This window comes from Liolophura sinensis, chromosome 6 (assembly GCF_032854445.1).
Source record: "Liolophura sinensis isolate JHLJ2023 chromosome 6, CUHK_Ljap_v2, whole genome shotgun sequence".
NCBI lineage: Eukaryota > Metazoa > Mollusca > Polyplacophora > Chitonida > Chitonidae > Liolophura > Liolophura sinensis.
Window position 1 is genome coordinate 54,171,219 of NC_088300.1, and position 13,624 is coordinate 54,184,842.

Below are 13,624 nucleotides of genomic sequence, written 5' to 3' on the forward strand. Positions count from 1 at the left end.
TAGTATATAACATTGTTTGGACAAATAAAGGACAGTTGAACTGTTTCCGAGCTGATATTGAACTACTGCGAGCTGATATTGAACTACTGTGAAGTGATATTTACCTTATCTCAGGTTTTTGTGTGCAGGTTTAGAGAGAGATAAAGTACAATGCACTAAATCAGTGTTGCCTTTGATACATATGAAAAAGTGTGGTGGAACAAAAAGCTTGACAGAAGCAGGTTGTGCTTCTTGTATCAGCTTTGAGATGTGTCATTTGAGGTACGTCAAGTAATGCTAGTATTAGCTTACAGATATTTACTGCAGTTTCAAATCTTGTTATTTTGTACCTCTCTGCATACTAAGCTAAATAGTTATTCATTAAACTTCGTGCTAAAATCTAGCATGTCAGAAGCATGTCAAAGTCAGAGTTGCCAAAGTTTAGAAGAAAGAAATGTTTGTCTTCGTTGGTGCCTTTCAGTTTAATAATTGTCCTCGTAAACAGATCCACTTCTATTTTTGTAATTATATTACCTATGAATTTTTCAATATTTGTGGTACATTTTGTACATGAAAACAAATATAATTTTGTCCTTAATGACAACTGATATTTATACTTAATTTAATTCCTTTTTGTCGGATTTATAAATGAAGTAAACAAGCCTACATACATTTCTAAGACTGTTCAACTGTTTATAAAAGACAGTCAGTTTTTGTTTTTATGTCTGTATCTACCCATGCCATGATCCCTTTGAAGTGAGGTCGTTGGAAATATTGCTTCCTTAACGATAGACCACATACGTACATGTGACTGATGCACAACCCGACAACTGTATGTTGTAAATCCATATATTAAAGTAGTCCAGGTTTGGTTGATGATATTGCCCAACTGCTCAGTGGCTATGTTACTCAGGGCAAATTGTGTTTTATTGCTTCTGTGTGAGGCATATTTGTAGTATTTAAAGAGGATTACTTATTTCCAGTTTTTCTATCATATAATAAACTTTCACTGGAGAGTTAGTGTTCAAACCTGTATTTACACTGGCTAAGAAGTAACTATGCACCAATGTTCCCTTCCCAGTGAAATGAACCATTTGGCTGTGCCAGTATTGTGTTACATTGTATGAGCTGTAAATAGCTGTACCTATCAGCACCAGTTATAAGAACATGTTCATTCATAAAAGGTATATATGTACATGTATGTAATGCTTATATATAACCATTACCTCATGCTGTAATGTTGCAGCAGATTGAATTTTCCGGGAGATATATTAATGTATATTTATAAGACGATCTCATTAAAACTTGCAAACTCAGGCAGTGCATTCAACCACTGATCTTCCTGCTAGGATGGAAATGGACATGATAGTTTTGTATGAAACAAGAAGTGTTCCAGTTTGTAGTCCAATGTAATGGTATTTATATGATTTTTAGGGTCATTGTATTTGTTAAATTCACACAAGTGCCTGTTTGACCCATTTGTGAAATACCTTCACCTGGTATCTACTGTTTCTTCGGTGTCAGTTGTAGTATTACCTCACACTTCAAGACATTTAACAGGACACTAGATCAACTTATTGGCAGACAGATGTTCTGGGTTAAAAAGTATAGCATGAGTCATGCTTAAATAAATGTGCCATACCAAAAATTCATTTTAGGCTAGCATAGCGATGATTTTGTAACCCTTTTAGGGCAGCAGATTTGTCTGGTTACTTCTCCTGAAAAACCTGATCACTGTAATGTGAGTGCTGCAGTAAATCACAGTAAAATATTATAATCAGTGCATTTTGGTGTGCAACACAGTCCAACTTTTGGAAACTATGAGGAAGCAAAGAATCATGCCAAAAATTGTGCTTTTTGCTGTTCACAGAAGATAATATTTTTACTGTATAAACCATATTTATCAGCAGCAGTCCCAGTGTTCCACGACATACTGCAGAAGTGTACAGGTTAAATTAATATTGTCGTTTTCTTTCACCACACCTTAGACCAATGCCTACATCCACAAAAAGCAGCCGTTGTTTGTAACATTCCTAGACCCTATACAGTGTAAAAAAAAAAAAAAAATTGAAATATTGTTCTGGTTGAGCTTTGTGAGGTGGCGCAGAAAGTCTGTGTTATATATTATGCAAGGTCAAAGCATTAAGATAAGTAGTCTTCATGATATCACTGTAATGGATATTCATTCTGGGATGTGCATACTGGGGTGAAATGTGATATGTTTTGAAATTACACTTGTTTTGTCACCTACAAGTGTCCTTGAGGTGGGGGGGGAGGGAGTTAGTATAAGTGAATTTACCTGACATAGGTGACTGTTTTTATTTCTTGGACAGAAGTACTGGGAAATCTTGAATGAGAAGTGAAATGATTTTGAACTTAGAAACGATGCATATATTTTTGAACATTTACACATTTACGTTCATGTAAATGTGAGTTCTCTTTGTCCTCCTTGTTGAATAATTTACACACTCTTCAATAGATCATTTTCTCATTGAAAGGGCATGTGTTCGTTAATTTGTTCCTGTTTTTTTCCACTAAGACAGAAACTACTCAAGGGTAACAGAATTGTATTCTTGATTTTCAAATTTATTTTACTCTTATTATAAATTAATCTATAGATTCTTCATTGCCCTGATTTATTGCAGATATCAAGATTGGTTCCAACAAGTGAACACTTTCCTTTCTGTTTTGTTCACTCACATGTGAGAATAAAACTGATGGAAAGTCAGATGTTACAAGAGTGTGTGAGTTCATTCTTTTGTGACTGCTTCAGTGGTTAGAGCATCTGCCTCGAAATTGGGAGACTTGGGATCAAACCTGAATAGGGTCTTACCGAAGACTTTAAAAATGGTATCTATTGCTGCCTCACTTGCACTCTGCACTGAATGGGTAGAGCAAGGAAACCAGACTGGTTGACAATCTCAGTATAATGTGACTGGGTGGGGTGTCATGTCTGGTGTCTTCGGCATGATATTTCAGTGGCAGCCACACTTTGGTGGCATGGGCTCACCCTGTCACAAGAAGACACATTATATGTACACCTAATAACTCTTCATCATCAAATGACTGAAAAATTGCTAAGTACGATGGAAAATCCCAAGCATTCACTCATTCATTCATTTTTTGTATGAATCCATACTCGCTATAATCAGATCACATAAATTATATTACATGTGTACAGTATGTCCTATTTACAGCGTTGAAATAAGTTTGAACAGGTTATAATGCAACCTGCTTTATAAATGTTGGGAACTTAAATAACCGTGTTAAAAGGTAATTAAGACCTGCACAAACGAAGCTGATATTTTGTGAATGACCATTAGTTGGTCTATTTGAAAATAATAGCAAAAAATCAATTTGATTTTTTACCAAATCTCAGTTGACGCCTCCTTAACTTGCTAAAATTGAGCCATGCAAGGTATAGACTTACTGAAAATTGCCTGCAGGATACCATAGATTGAGGCTAATCATATCTGACTGGATGATGCTGGAGCACTAATCCCTGTTGGTATATGCCGATACTAGCCGTCGTGATTAGACGTATCGAAACACAAATATTGATCTTATACAGAGGAGTGATGAATATGCATGTATGATTTGGTAAGCGGACAATCAGGCATATGGCCATGAATATGCTTGTAGACTGCACGATCATTCCACAAGATTGGAAAAAGTGTTGACCATGCAATATATAGTCATGTATGGGAGGCAAACCCATATATAGAGGTGATTATTGATGGGGCAATCAATCGGAGTTTCTAGTATGTGAGGTGACAAGGATTTTCTGCAGCGCTATAACTCTACTTATGAACACACAGAAAGGACAGAAATACAAATAAAATGAAGAAATTAAGAGAGGATAGTGTATTTCAAGCTATGCCATTAAAGAATTAGTTATCAAATCAGTTACTAATATGATTTTTATCCCCACTGCAAGCTCAGGCCATTACAACTGTATATATCTAAACCAACAAAAAGCAGATAAGTGCGTTATAATGTGAAAATCTTGCTGATATAGATATAGTAAAACAAAAAGAATAAACAAAGAGAAGTTGATGGAAAACTTGCCACTATAATAAACAGTTACAGACTTACTGCCGCGCAATTTTTAGGGAATGCGTTTACGGTGATGGATGAATTACTATTGACGCATACGATTACCTGAATTCGTATTGATTATATTGACCATCTGTCAAAGAGATGAGTCACCAATACTGTAGTTCAGTGTACATTGATTTGTGTAATAATACTGCACGTGTGTGAACGCACTAAGTAGTATGAAGTCAATAATGTTGTGCATGCATATGTCACCACCAGTTTCCTGAAATCATCTAAATGTAGTCCTACACAGATCTGCAAAACGTTATATGACGAAACATTCGCGTCAGCTATATACATATACTTCAGTCCTGCATATCCACTGGGCCATATACAGCGGCGTGTTCAATACCTTTTTACATTATTTTTGTTTTCCCGCCACGATATGGCTGAGATATTGCCGATGTGGCGTTAAGCCATAATCATTCATTCATCATTTTTGTTTGGCCAATCCTAGTTTTGAAAAATGCCAGGTCTATATCAACTTATAGATATACATGACATATTAGTATTGCTTTATTCTTTAGTATGTGTTTATTATATTAATGTTGTGCTTACACAATTATGGAATTAGGAAATGTGGAAAAATCACAATCGTAAATGAAAGAACAAACAATTTAATCCTTTGTCAGAATAAAATGCTATGTCTCACTCACGAATTTGGTGAACAGTTCTCCAAACAGTGATAAAAGAACTATTTTTCTTGTTTCAGAAGATACTTCTGAAGGAGCCTAAGTATTTTCCATTGGTGTCGCATGCAAAGGCATATATGCATGCCTATACATGCGTCAATTGCTGATCTGCAGAGTCCCCTGTTTGCAGCTTTGCTAACAAACTTGCAAGTTGCTTGCATGGAAAATTCAATTGTTTGATTTGTTATTTCCCGCTACAAAGCTATAATGAACAGCACAAAAGTTTATTGTGACTACTAATTCACAGAGGATGCCGATTATAGTCTTTACCTTTAACACTCCTTGTATCATAACATTTGTATTGAGTAGGCCTACTCAGCTGCATTATGCACCTGTGTAATTCATCACATAGAGGTATACATGTACGACATCCCATACGTCGATATTTGCGAAGACCACTTAAAAAAATAAATAAAAGACACCTACTTCATTCACCTCTTACTAAGCCACATGCACGGGATACGTAGGGTTCATTCCTGATTCTGGACAGGAAATTTGTTGATTTCACCGCTCTCTCTGCATGGACCTCGCGTTGGGACTGTCCGCTGCCAATGCTCGACGCTCGTGCTGACATTAATTGAACACCACCATATGTATGGTGTGCATGTGTGTATACGTCACAAATGTGAACGTTCGTCAGTAATTTACCAAATTAAGGTCAGTGGTTTGCAGCGGCCACTCCTCCGCCACACACGCATGAAACTGAGCGCCATTGTATAAGTGCATGACAAATTCTTTAGTATGGCGTTATAAACAACAATAAAATAAACAAATCTTTCATCATTTATGTGCATGAGTATACCGCCTCGTATGAAAAAGATGTATATACGCCTAGCTATATATTATTCAGGAGTTGTCGAAAAGAGTACAATCTAGAGAATAATTATTTATAAATGAATACCTTAGTATTTTAACTATACATTGCTTTATAGAAGATCTAGGATCAGATAATTGATCAAGAGTTTAGCTGCTTTGCGCTGGTGCCAGGCAAGGCGTGTGTATGTCTTCGTTTCTATTTGTTATTTATGTGAATGACTCGGAAGAAGAATTTTCTTTGAAATGCTGTTAAGGTCTGCTACTTGAACATAATCTGTAAAAACGTTTGTGTACTAATCTGTACATCCACAATGACATGTGTATCAGCGGTACACACGTACATACACAAGCCGATGTGGATGTTTTAATTGCATCACATTATTTGTGTACTGCTGGTATACAAAATTATGTGGATGTGCATTTTTTCCACAACTCTGTGTACCACTAGAGCGCAGTTGTTCTAGGGAGTATATATCTAAGTTCAATTGTTTGTGTTGTCGTAGGCCTATATATGCTGATAACATTGTGATTTTTGTAAACGTTGCTCAGAGTCTACCTCTACAATAGGTTAAATGTACCCATTGAGCTCACGTGTTACATTACCGAAACTTCCAAACTGCTGTATTTTTCGTGTTTGTCATGTTAGTGAACATGTAACTGATATGTTCAAATACCTCGGAAGAAGTGCCAATTGGCAATATAGCTGCGACATCGCACAGAAAGGCAATGTTGTCTTGTTAGGACCCATGCAGACTCCTCGTTAACTGAATGATGAATGCTAAAAAAAAACAGTTGTCAAAAATGATATACACATCAACCGATCTACCAAAAGGCATCTTCAACACATGTGTTTGTCGGAACCATAGGCCTAATACTTCTAATGTTCATCATGTTATAAGTTTTCAGGCGAAGAAGGGCAACATACGAAGCTCTTATATAAACTTTTCATTAACTATGACGAAAACACAATTTGGATTTGTTTGATAAGCTTACATTACCAATACTCGTTCACGGATAAAAAGGTTTGGGCGTTTGCGAACGTCAATTAATGGCGACACCTAGGCCTATATAACTTATACATTTGAAGCTCCTCAAGAGAAACGTTATAAGAGCTTGTTAACTGTCAAACTGTCAAGTCAGAATGAAGACATACCCATCGTGAGGAAAGAAATCTGTAATTTATTTGTAGAATCTCCACGTATAGATTGGCTATTTTTAAACATCCATCATCCAGAATTTGAGCTAAGGATGTCAGCAAATAAGGATGCCCAGGAGACAATGACAGCATGAGAAAAGTTACCTCCCCTTGAAGCACTGACAGACGACAGATGTCTCTCTCCGTCTGTTATCTATCGGTGAATCATTTACCGGGAATATATGGCTTTACCGTAATGGAAAACATTGGATTTTAACAGTGATGGGTTGGTGTACAGTGTTTATTTCAGGGAAATGGATCAGAGTGAAAATCCAGACGTCCTGATTTTATAACCTGCTGGTCGCAGAACGATGCAGAAGGCACGATCAAGGCAGCTTTCCAGGGCGACTTTTAGCGTGTTTTCTTGGAAGCTATTCCATGGCGGCTTGTACCATTGATCGATTCCTCTGACTACATGCATCTAACAGCCAGCGCTAGTCCGCATCCAAGAGGAAATTTTGGATTTGGCGGAAGGTGGGGTACGGCGAATAGCCCGCTCATTTTGTGATCATGTCACAGAGGGACGAACAATACGTAGGGCCGTTTCGGTTAGAGAAAACATTGGGAAAAGGACAAACTGGTGAGTATATTTAGTCTTATTTTTTCTTGATTGTGGATGTGTGAATACATGATGGGGTTAGCGACGCTTGACAGATGGGGTGAGGGTACAGCGGGGTGGGCACGCCTAATTTACTGGTAAGAGGCATTTTATTCAATTAAATTTTTACTTGTTCCCATTTGCTGTAAATTTATGTACAGCACGATATGAGGAAAACACATCATCTCCAACATTTGTGGAAAATTCAACTTACAGTCAACCCTGTACCTGACTGGCAGGCCTATATGGTATAACCTGGTATTGTTTTGTATGTAACATATACCTATTACATATATAAAACCATATCAGTTGCCATACTTTCACTCAAGGCCCAGTACCTGTATTACCAATTTACAGTGTGTATTGTAGCCATTAATTTTTTCCCAGATCAGATAGATTAAGATTTGAGCTGGTACACAAATATTACTGTAGTTACATCTATTTTTAGCAATGGCACTATTTATGTACCAAAGTTAGGCTATAGATGTCCATGTATGTATATGATGTAGTATATGATTTACAAGGGTCTTTCATAGTCCATCTAGATGGACTCGGTGTGCTATTTTAAAATTCTCACATTTCATCATAACCATTGCAGCCTCTCACAAAACATGGCATGGATTTCAAACCCCAATCTCCTTCCCACATATGGCAGTCTAACTCACCTTCTGTGCTCATTTATATTTAATTTTATGGTGGAATCTCTAATGCTATCTCTTAATTTACTATTCTCACCTATGATACTAATTAACTTGGTGGTCACATTGACTGCTAGAACTTTGGTGGTGCCAAGCACCTCATCGTCGACAGCCATTTTGAAGTGTCATGTGACCTACTTTTGGGTTAGAAATGCAAATGAGTTTTGGTATTGAAATCCTCAAGAAAACTATTATATTTTGATTACCCGTCAGCAAGAATAACATCAACCTTCTTAATTCAATCCAAAAAGGCAAAAGAAAGAAAATGTATTTTGTGCAGGTAAGTTTGGGTGCTGTGAGAGCGGACCTCGTTGAGGTTGGCTCCATCAAGTTAGAGTGCGCAGATGTGCGGCGATTTGTGTGAGCGGTGGTGATGGACTCAGTGTTACGATGAATGTCACACAATGATATACAGGTTAAAGCAGGTAGAAAACTGTAAATGCAATTGTGTCCAGATATACATTTTAATTAAAAAGGTAAGTTTTCCAGGGTGACATTCACAGGTACATTTACCTGTAACCCTGCATAGACAGGTGCACAGTTCATGTATATGCCATCATTGTGGATATGTGTGTGTTATGTACACACATTTTGTTAGTTTTCAGTGGATAGTAGCCATGGTACATATAACTTTCACGAGATAAGGTTGACGATAAACTGATGCTATACTGCTATTTTTTGTGAGCGATTGACAAGTAGAATAATCACAGCGAAAACATACATTGATATCAGAGTTTACCGTAATTAAAATCTGGTAGCAGTAAAGAAGTAGCAAACAAGAGGAATGATTTTCTATACTTCTACTTATGCTTTTCCTTCCAATTACAGCTAGGTGCTTGAAGTGAGAAAGAAACCTCTGTCTATCATAACATGTATGTTTTTAACCTGAGATGATTTAGGTCACTGATGGAGAGCGGGTTATGGTTCAGTGGTTCATGCTTGACTCTCAGTCACTAGGATACACACAGTGTCCAACATGGCACCACTGACTGAAATTGGTGCTTGCATGTACTTTTAATAGAATATAAATACATATCAATGGCATAATTCAGATAGAAGTTGGACAATTGAATATCATTTCCAGTGTGTGCTAAATGTATTTGTCCACTAAAACTGTTTTACAGATGAGTGTGTCTTGTGGCCATTTTGGCGTTTACATGGTTTTCCATGTAAGTTTGCTGGAGATCACATGTGCCTGCCATCCTCCAATATGACATACATCTGTACATCACATGTGGGAAAGTTGGTCAGTTTCTTGCCAAAGGCTGATGGTTTACTCCAGGCTCTCTGGTTTCCTCCACCTACAGCTGACTTCTGTCATTTAAGTGAAAACTATTTTAGTACAGCATTAAGAAAGCTCAATCAAAGAAATCAGTATCTATGAAGACTATACTGGCAGCCGAGACTTGTGAGAAAATATGTAGTTCTGAATGTGAAATTGATCTTTATAGACACCCCATCATGATGTTAATTGATATACCTGATGTTACTCATAGCTAAACTTCTCACCTAAAAGAAGGATCCGTATGAGAGTATCTAAATGGTTGCAAGGGTATAATACTGTACCATCTGTAGTGCAAGAGCAAGATTTCTGACAGGTAGACGCTCTTACTGGACCAGACATGAGTGATTTACATGTACCTGGGGAGCCAGATCTTACAGACTAGAACTAGTGGTCAGTGTACCATGTCAAATGCCAATGAATTGGTTCAGATTGTTGACTGCGCTGTCCCGAGTGCCTCTCCTAAATTGACAGTTTAACTTGACCAATGAGACAGGACCTATCAATCTGGTGTACACATGTACATTACAAGGCCCTTTGGCTTCCCCTTGAAACATTGACAGTGCCTGGTTGTTATGTAACACCAGGGTTAGGGTGGGAGTGGAGGTGAGATCTTCATGTGTATATATATTTTCTGTTCCCTGAAGCTTGACCACAAACACAGAATGTGACAAAAGTAATGCAATGAATAGATCATGTTGATAAGAGAAGAATACTGCATTTCACCTCATTTTTAGCGTTTTCTTTGTTTTTATTGGTAAACACAGTTTTCTGCATGCTAACTTATGTACATCATAAATACATTAGTCTCCCAGATGTAAATGTAAATCAGTAGATGGAATCTCGTCCCTTCGATTACCCCCCCCCCCCCCAAAAAAAAAAAAAACACACACAAACACAATGAAAACTCACTAAAGTGACATTGTGGCTGCAAACTTCATGATAAACATCAGGAAGATTATACAAAATTGATTACCCTTGTTCATCTGGGATCTCATTTTGTCATGTATATGTCACAAAGCCATGGCTTCTGTTTGTTCAGCACCAAAATACACAAACAGTGTGGTTTGTAAAATAGCAACACTGTGACAGTCAGTTATTAAGCCATGAAAGTGTATGGTACATACATATGGTCCTAGTTTATAGTCTGAGGGACAGTGAGGTGAATGAAGAGCTTAGTCTCACCAGGTACACAGGTGAGTCAACTATCAGTACATTAATCCAGCACAACAATTATTACGAGAATGACACCACTGTACAGAATACTATGACAGTGTTTAGCTCCATGTTCCTTTACACCTTCGCTGACAGTTCGGGGTAGAGCTACACAACATTCTATGTGATTTTCTTGGAGTAGTGCCAGAGTTCTGCCACTTTTCTCATGTCTCCTGTGAAGGTACTGACCAACACAAATATGCACGCTACAGCTTCAGCAGCATCATCTTCATTCCTTAGGAGATTGCTAGCCTCAAAGAGCATCGCTCCATGTTAAAAACGAAACCAAACTGTAAATGGGACTGAGTCCCGTATGTAAGCAATGACTAGTGACTTGCGTAGCATTTGGCCCCGGTGAAAACTTTGCAGAATTTAATTACTGACTTCTGACCACAAAGATGGACCAGTTTTTGGTTGGTGGTTCATGTATGTCAGTGAAATATTGCCGCAGTTGTATTCATCAAAGTGAACTGTGTTAAGGCGGCTTTGATGGGAGCTCTCCACACACGGGAGGTGACATTTACACTCACCACGGCTGTCAAGAGGGATAGGTGATGATCACATGGGACAATGATCTTTGAGGCTGGCAAATGAAACAAGTACAAATGGAAAAGTGTAACACACAGTTGTAACAGAAATGAAGGACATTTTTTAACATACCCCCATGTATATACTATGTATGTGTGTATATACACATGTGCGCACATGCACTGGCATGTACATTGATGTGGTTGCATTTACTTCAGGTATGATAAAAGAAGTTATTTTATTGTCATATATCAACAACAGACATATAGCAAGCCTATGGTTGCTTTTGGATAGAATTATCTCGACAAGACAGGTTGCGCTTTATCAGAAAATTTGCTTGGAAAATTGACAAGAATATGCATACATTCTATGCTTGCAGATAAGACTGTTGAAGTATGACACAAGACTATGTGCCACAATGGTATCTGACATAACATGCATTATGTTCAGCATGTCTTGTGTGCAGCTAACATTGTAACTGTGCCAAGCAGAAGATCTAGTTTCTTAAGTGTAATCTTCCGCAGCTTATTAACCATAAATAAATGACCCTAACATTGTTATCTGAACCAAACAGACACATGTATACATTCTCACTTCCCTTTTCCTCTTCCTACCACCTATATGTACTTGTAAGCCAAGAATGTCTCCTTCACATCAAATGTTTTGAACATGGGCCAGAACTGTCTTTTTGCCAAACTATGTATATGTGTTACCCATGTTCTTACGGTTTAACCATAAGAGTCTCGGGCTTAAATTTGGCTTGCCAGGATCTGAACTAAAGCTAGATGGATCTGGAGCCATCAAATTATAGGCTTTGGCCAGACATCGTGTCTGCCAGAAGAGCATGTCACATCTGCTTCAAACTCTTTCTTTTGGCTTCTTTACTTATAATAGTCTAAATCATTAAGGGAACAACAGGTTTGAATATACACTGAGCACATTCATTCCCTTCCCTCAATTGGTTAGCGGCTAGGACAGCATAATGACCCAGGAGCCTCTCACCAATGCAGTAACTGTGAGTTCAAGTCCAGCTCATGCTGGCTTCCTTTCCGGCTGTACGTGGGATGGTCTGCCAACAACCTGTCGATGGTCATGGGTTCCCCCGGGCTCTGCCTGGTTTCCTCCCACCATAATGATGGTTGCCGTAGAATAAGTGAAATGTTCTTCAGTATGGCGTAAAACACCAATCAAATAAATAAATAAATAATTCCCTTTCTGTCCAACAGTTCATTGTTCAGTAAACAATGCTACATTATGAAATTTATTAATATCATCAAATTATTCTGCTTGGCACATACAGTGTATTGTAAAACTGATTATAGGCTGTGACCTACTTAAAAGAACTTACATGAGAATGATTTGAAGTTTGCTGCTGAGAAAACAGCATGGAAAACAGGATATAGGAAACTGTTACCTCTTAAATATTTCATGTAAGTTTCATTGAACAAAAGTTTTTTAAATATCCGAAGTGGTCATGTATGCATTAGATCTGTAGATCGAGAAGTGATTTGACTGACTGACTGAAGTTAGTTTGACCAAATGGCTGTTTTGTGACAAATATGACAATATTTACATATATACATGTGATTGCCTGGATTCAGTCTGGTAAATGAACAGCGGGAATTTGGATACAATGCCTCACATCTCACAAACTCTGAGAATTAACCATGGCATCGTACTTTAAAATGAAATATTGTGAAAAGTCAGGGTTGTTTGAGCCAGATACATGACCTGTACATGTTTTCTGTGTTAGTGCATTGGTAGGATCTGGGATAGGGTGTGGCCCTTAAAAGATATATGAAAAGGAACAATGAAGAACCAGAATTTTTGCTTCAAAAATTTGGGGATATTTTTATAGCTATTAAGTAGCCCTCTGTATTATGCATATTTTCCGTCAGCAGTTAGATTTTTTCAGAATTTGTGTCATTGCTGATCTTGCTCAGGAATCGGTGAACACTCCCGAAGTGTCTTGAACCATGTGGCTAAAGTGTGGGCAAGGTGAGATGTACACAGATACTGCATAGCCTCTTCATGCCAGCTTAGTGCCCTCTCCGCACCCCTACACCCGCCCCCATTCGGTCTGTTCCCCACACGCGGCCAGACCCGTTCGGATTGGGCCCCCACAGAGTTGCAAGCTACTTAATTTACGGCTTGACCTTAGGGACCTTAAGAAAAGTATGCTTTGATTCCATTTTTAACCCCCAAATTGAAAGATGAAAAATTTGTTAGTACTGTTATTACACATGAAAATCTGCACATTAAGAAATAAAACCGAACCTTTTCATGTATCCTTTAAGACCCTCCTCTCCCAATCTGTTCAATATTAAAGTTGCTGAATCAGTCCCATCTTCCAGTGCATGGAATTTTTTAGATCACTTTCAGCTTGTCTTCCTGATCTTGGGGCGCTAATGGTTGTAAGTGGTCAACAGTACTTACAGAACCATTTTAATAGGTTGTCCATTGGATATCACTTGCTCTCCCCAGTGATGCACACATTGAGCTTGCTGTGCACGTTTTAACTGT

General features: G+C 38.0%; 1 protein-coding gene across 1 annotated transcript in view; it reads left to right on the plus strand.

Annotated features, from left to right (window-relative positions):
* Nucleotides 1–6,983: 6,983 nt before the first annotated feature.
* LOC135467975 (serine/threonine-protein kinase BRSK2-like) overlaps nt 6,984–13,624 on the plus strand; it is a 51,806-nt gene continuing 45,165 nt past the window's right edge. The window contains 1 exon segment of the mRNA XM_064745947.1: nt 6,984–7,360. Within this exon segment, the coding sequence (XP_064602017.1) occupies nt 7,291–7,360 (70 nt within the window). The 5' untranslated portion in view covers nt 6,984–7,290.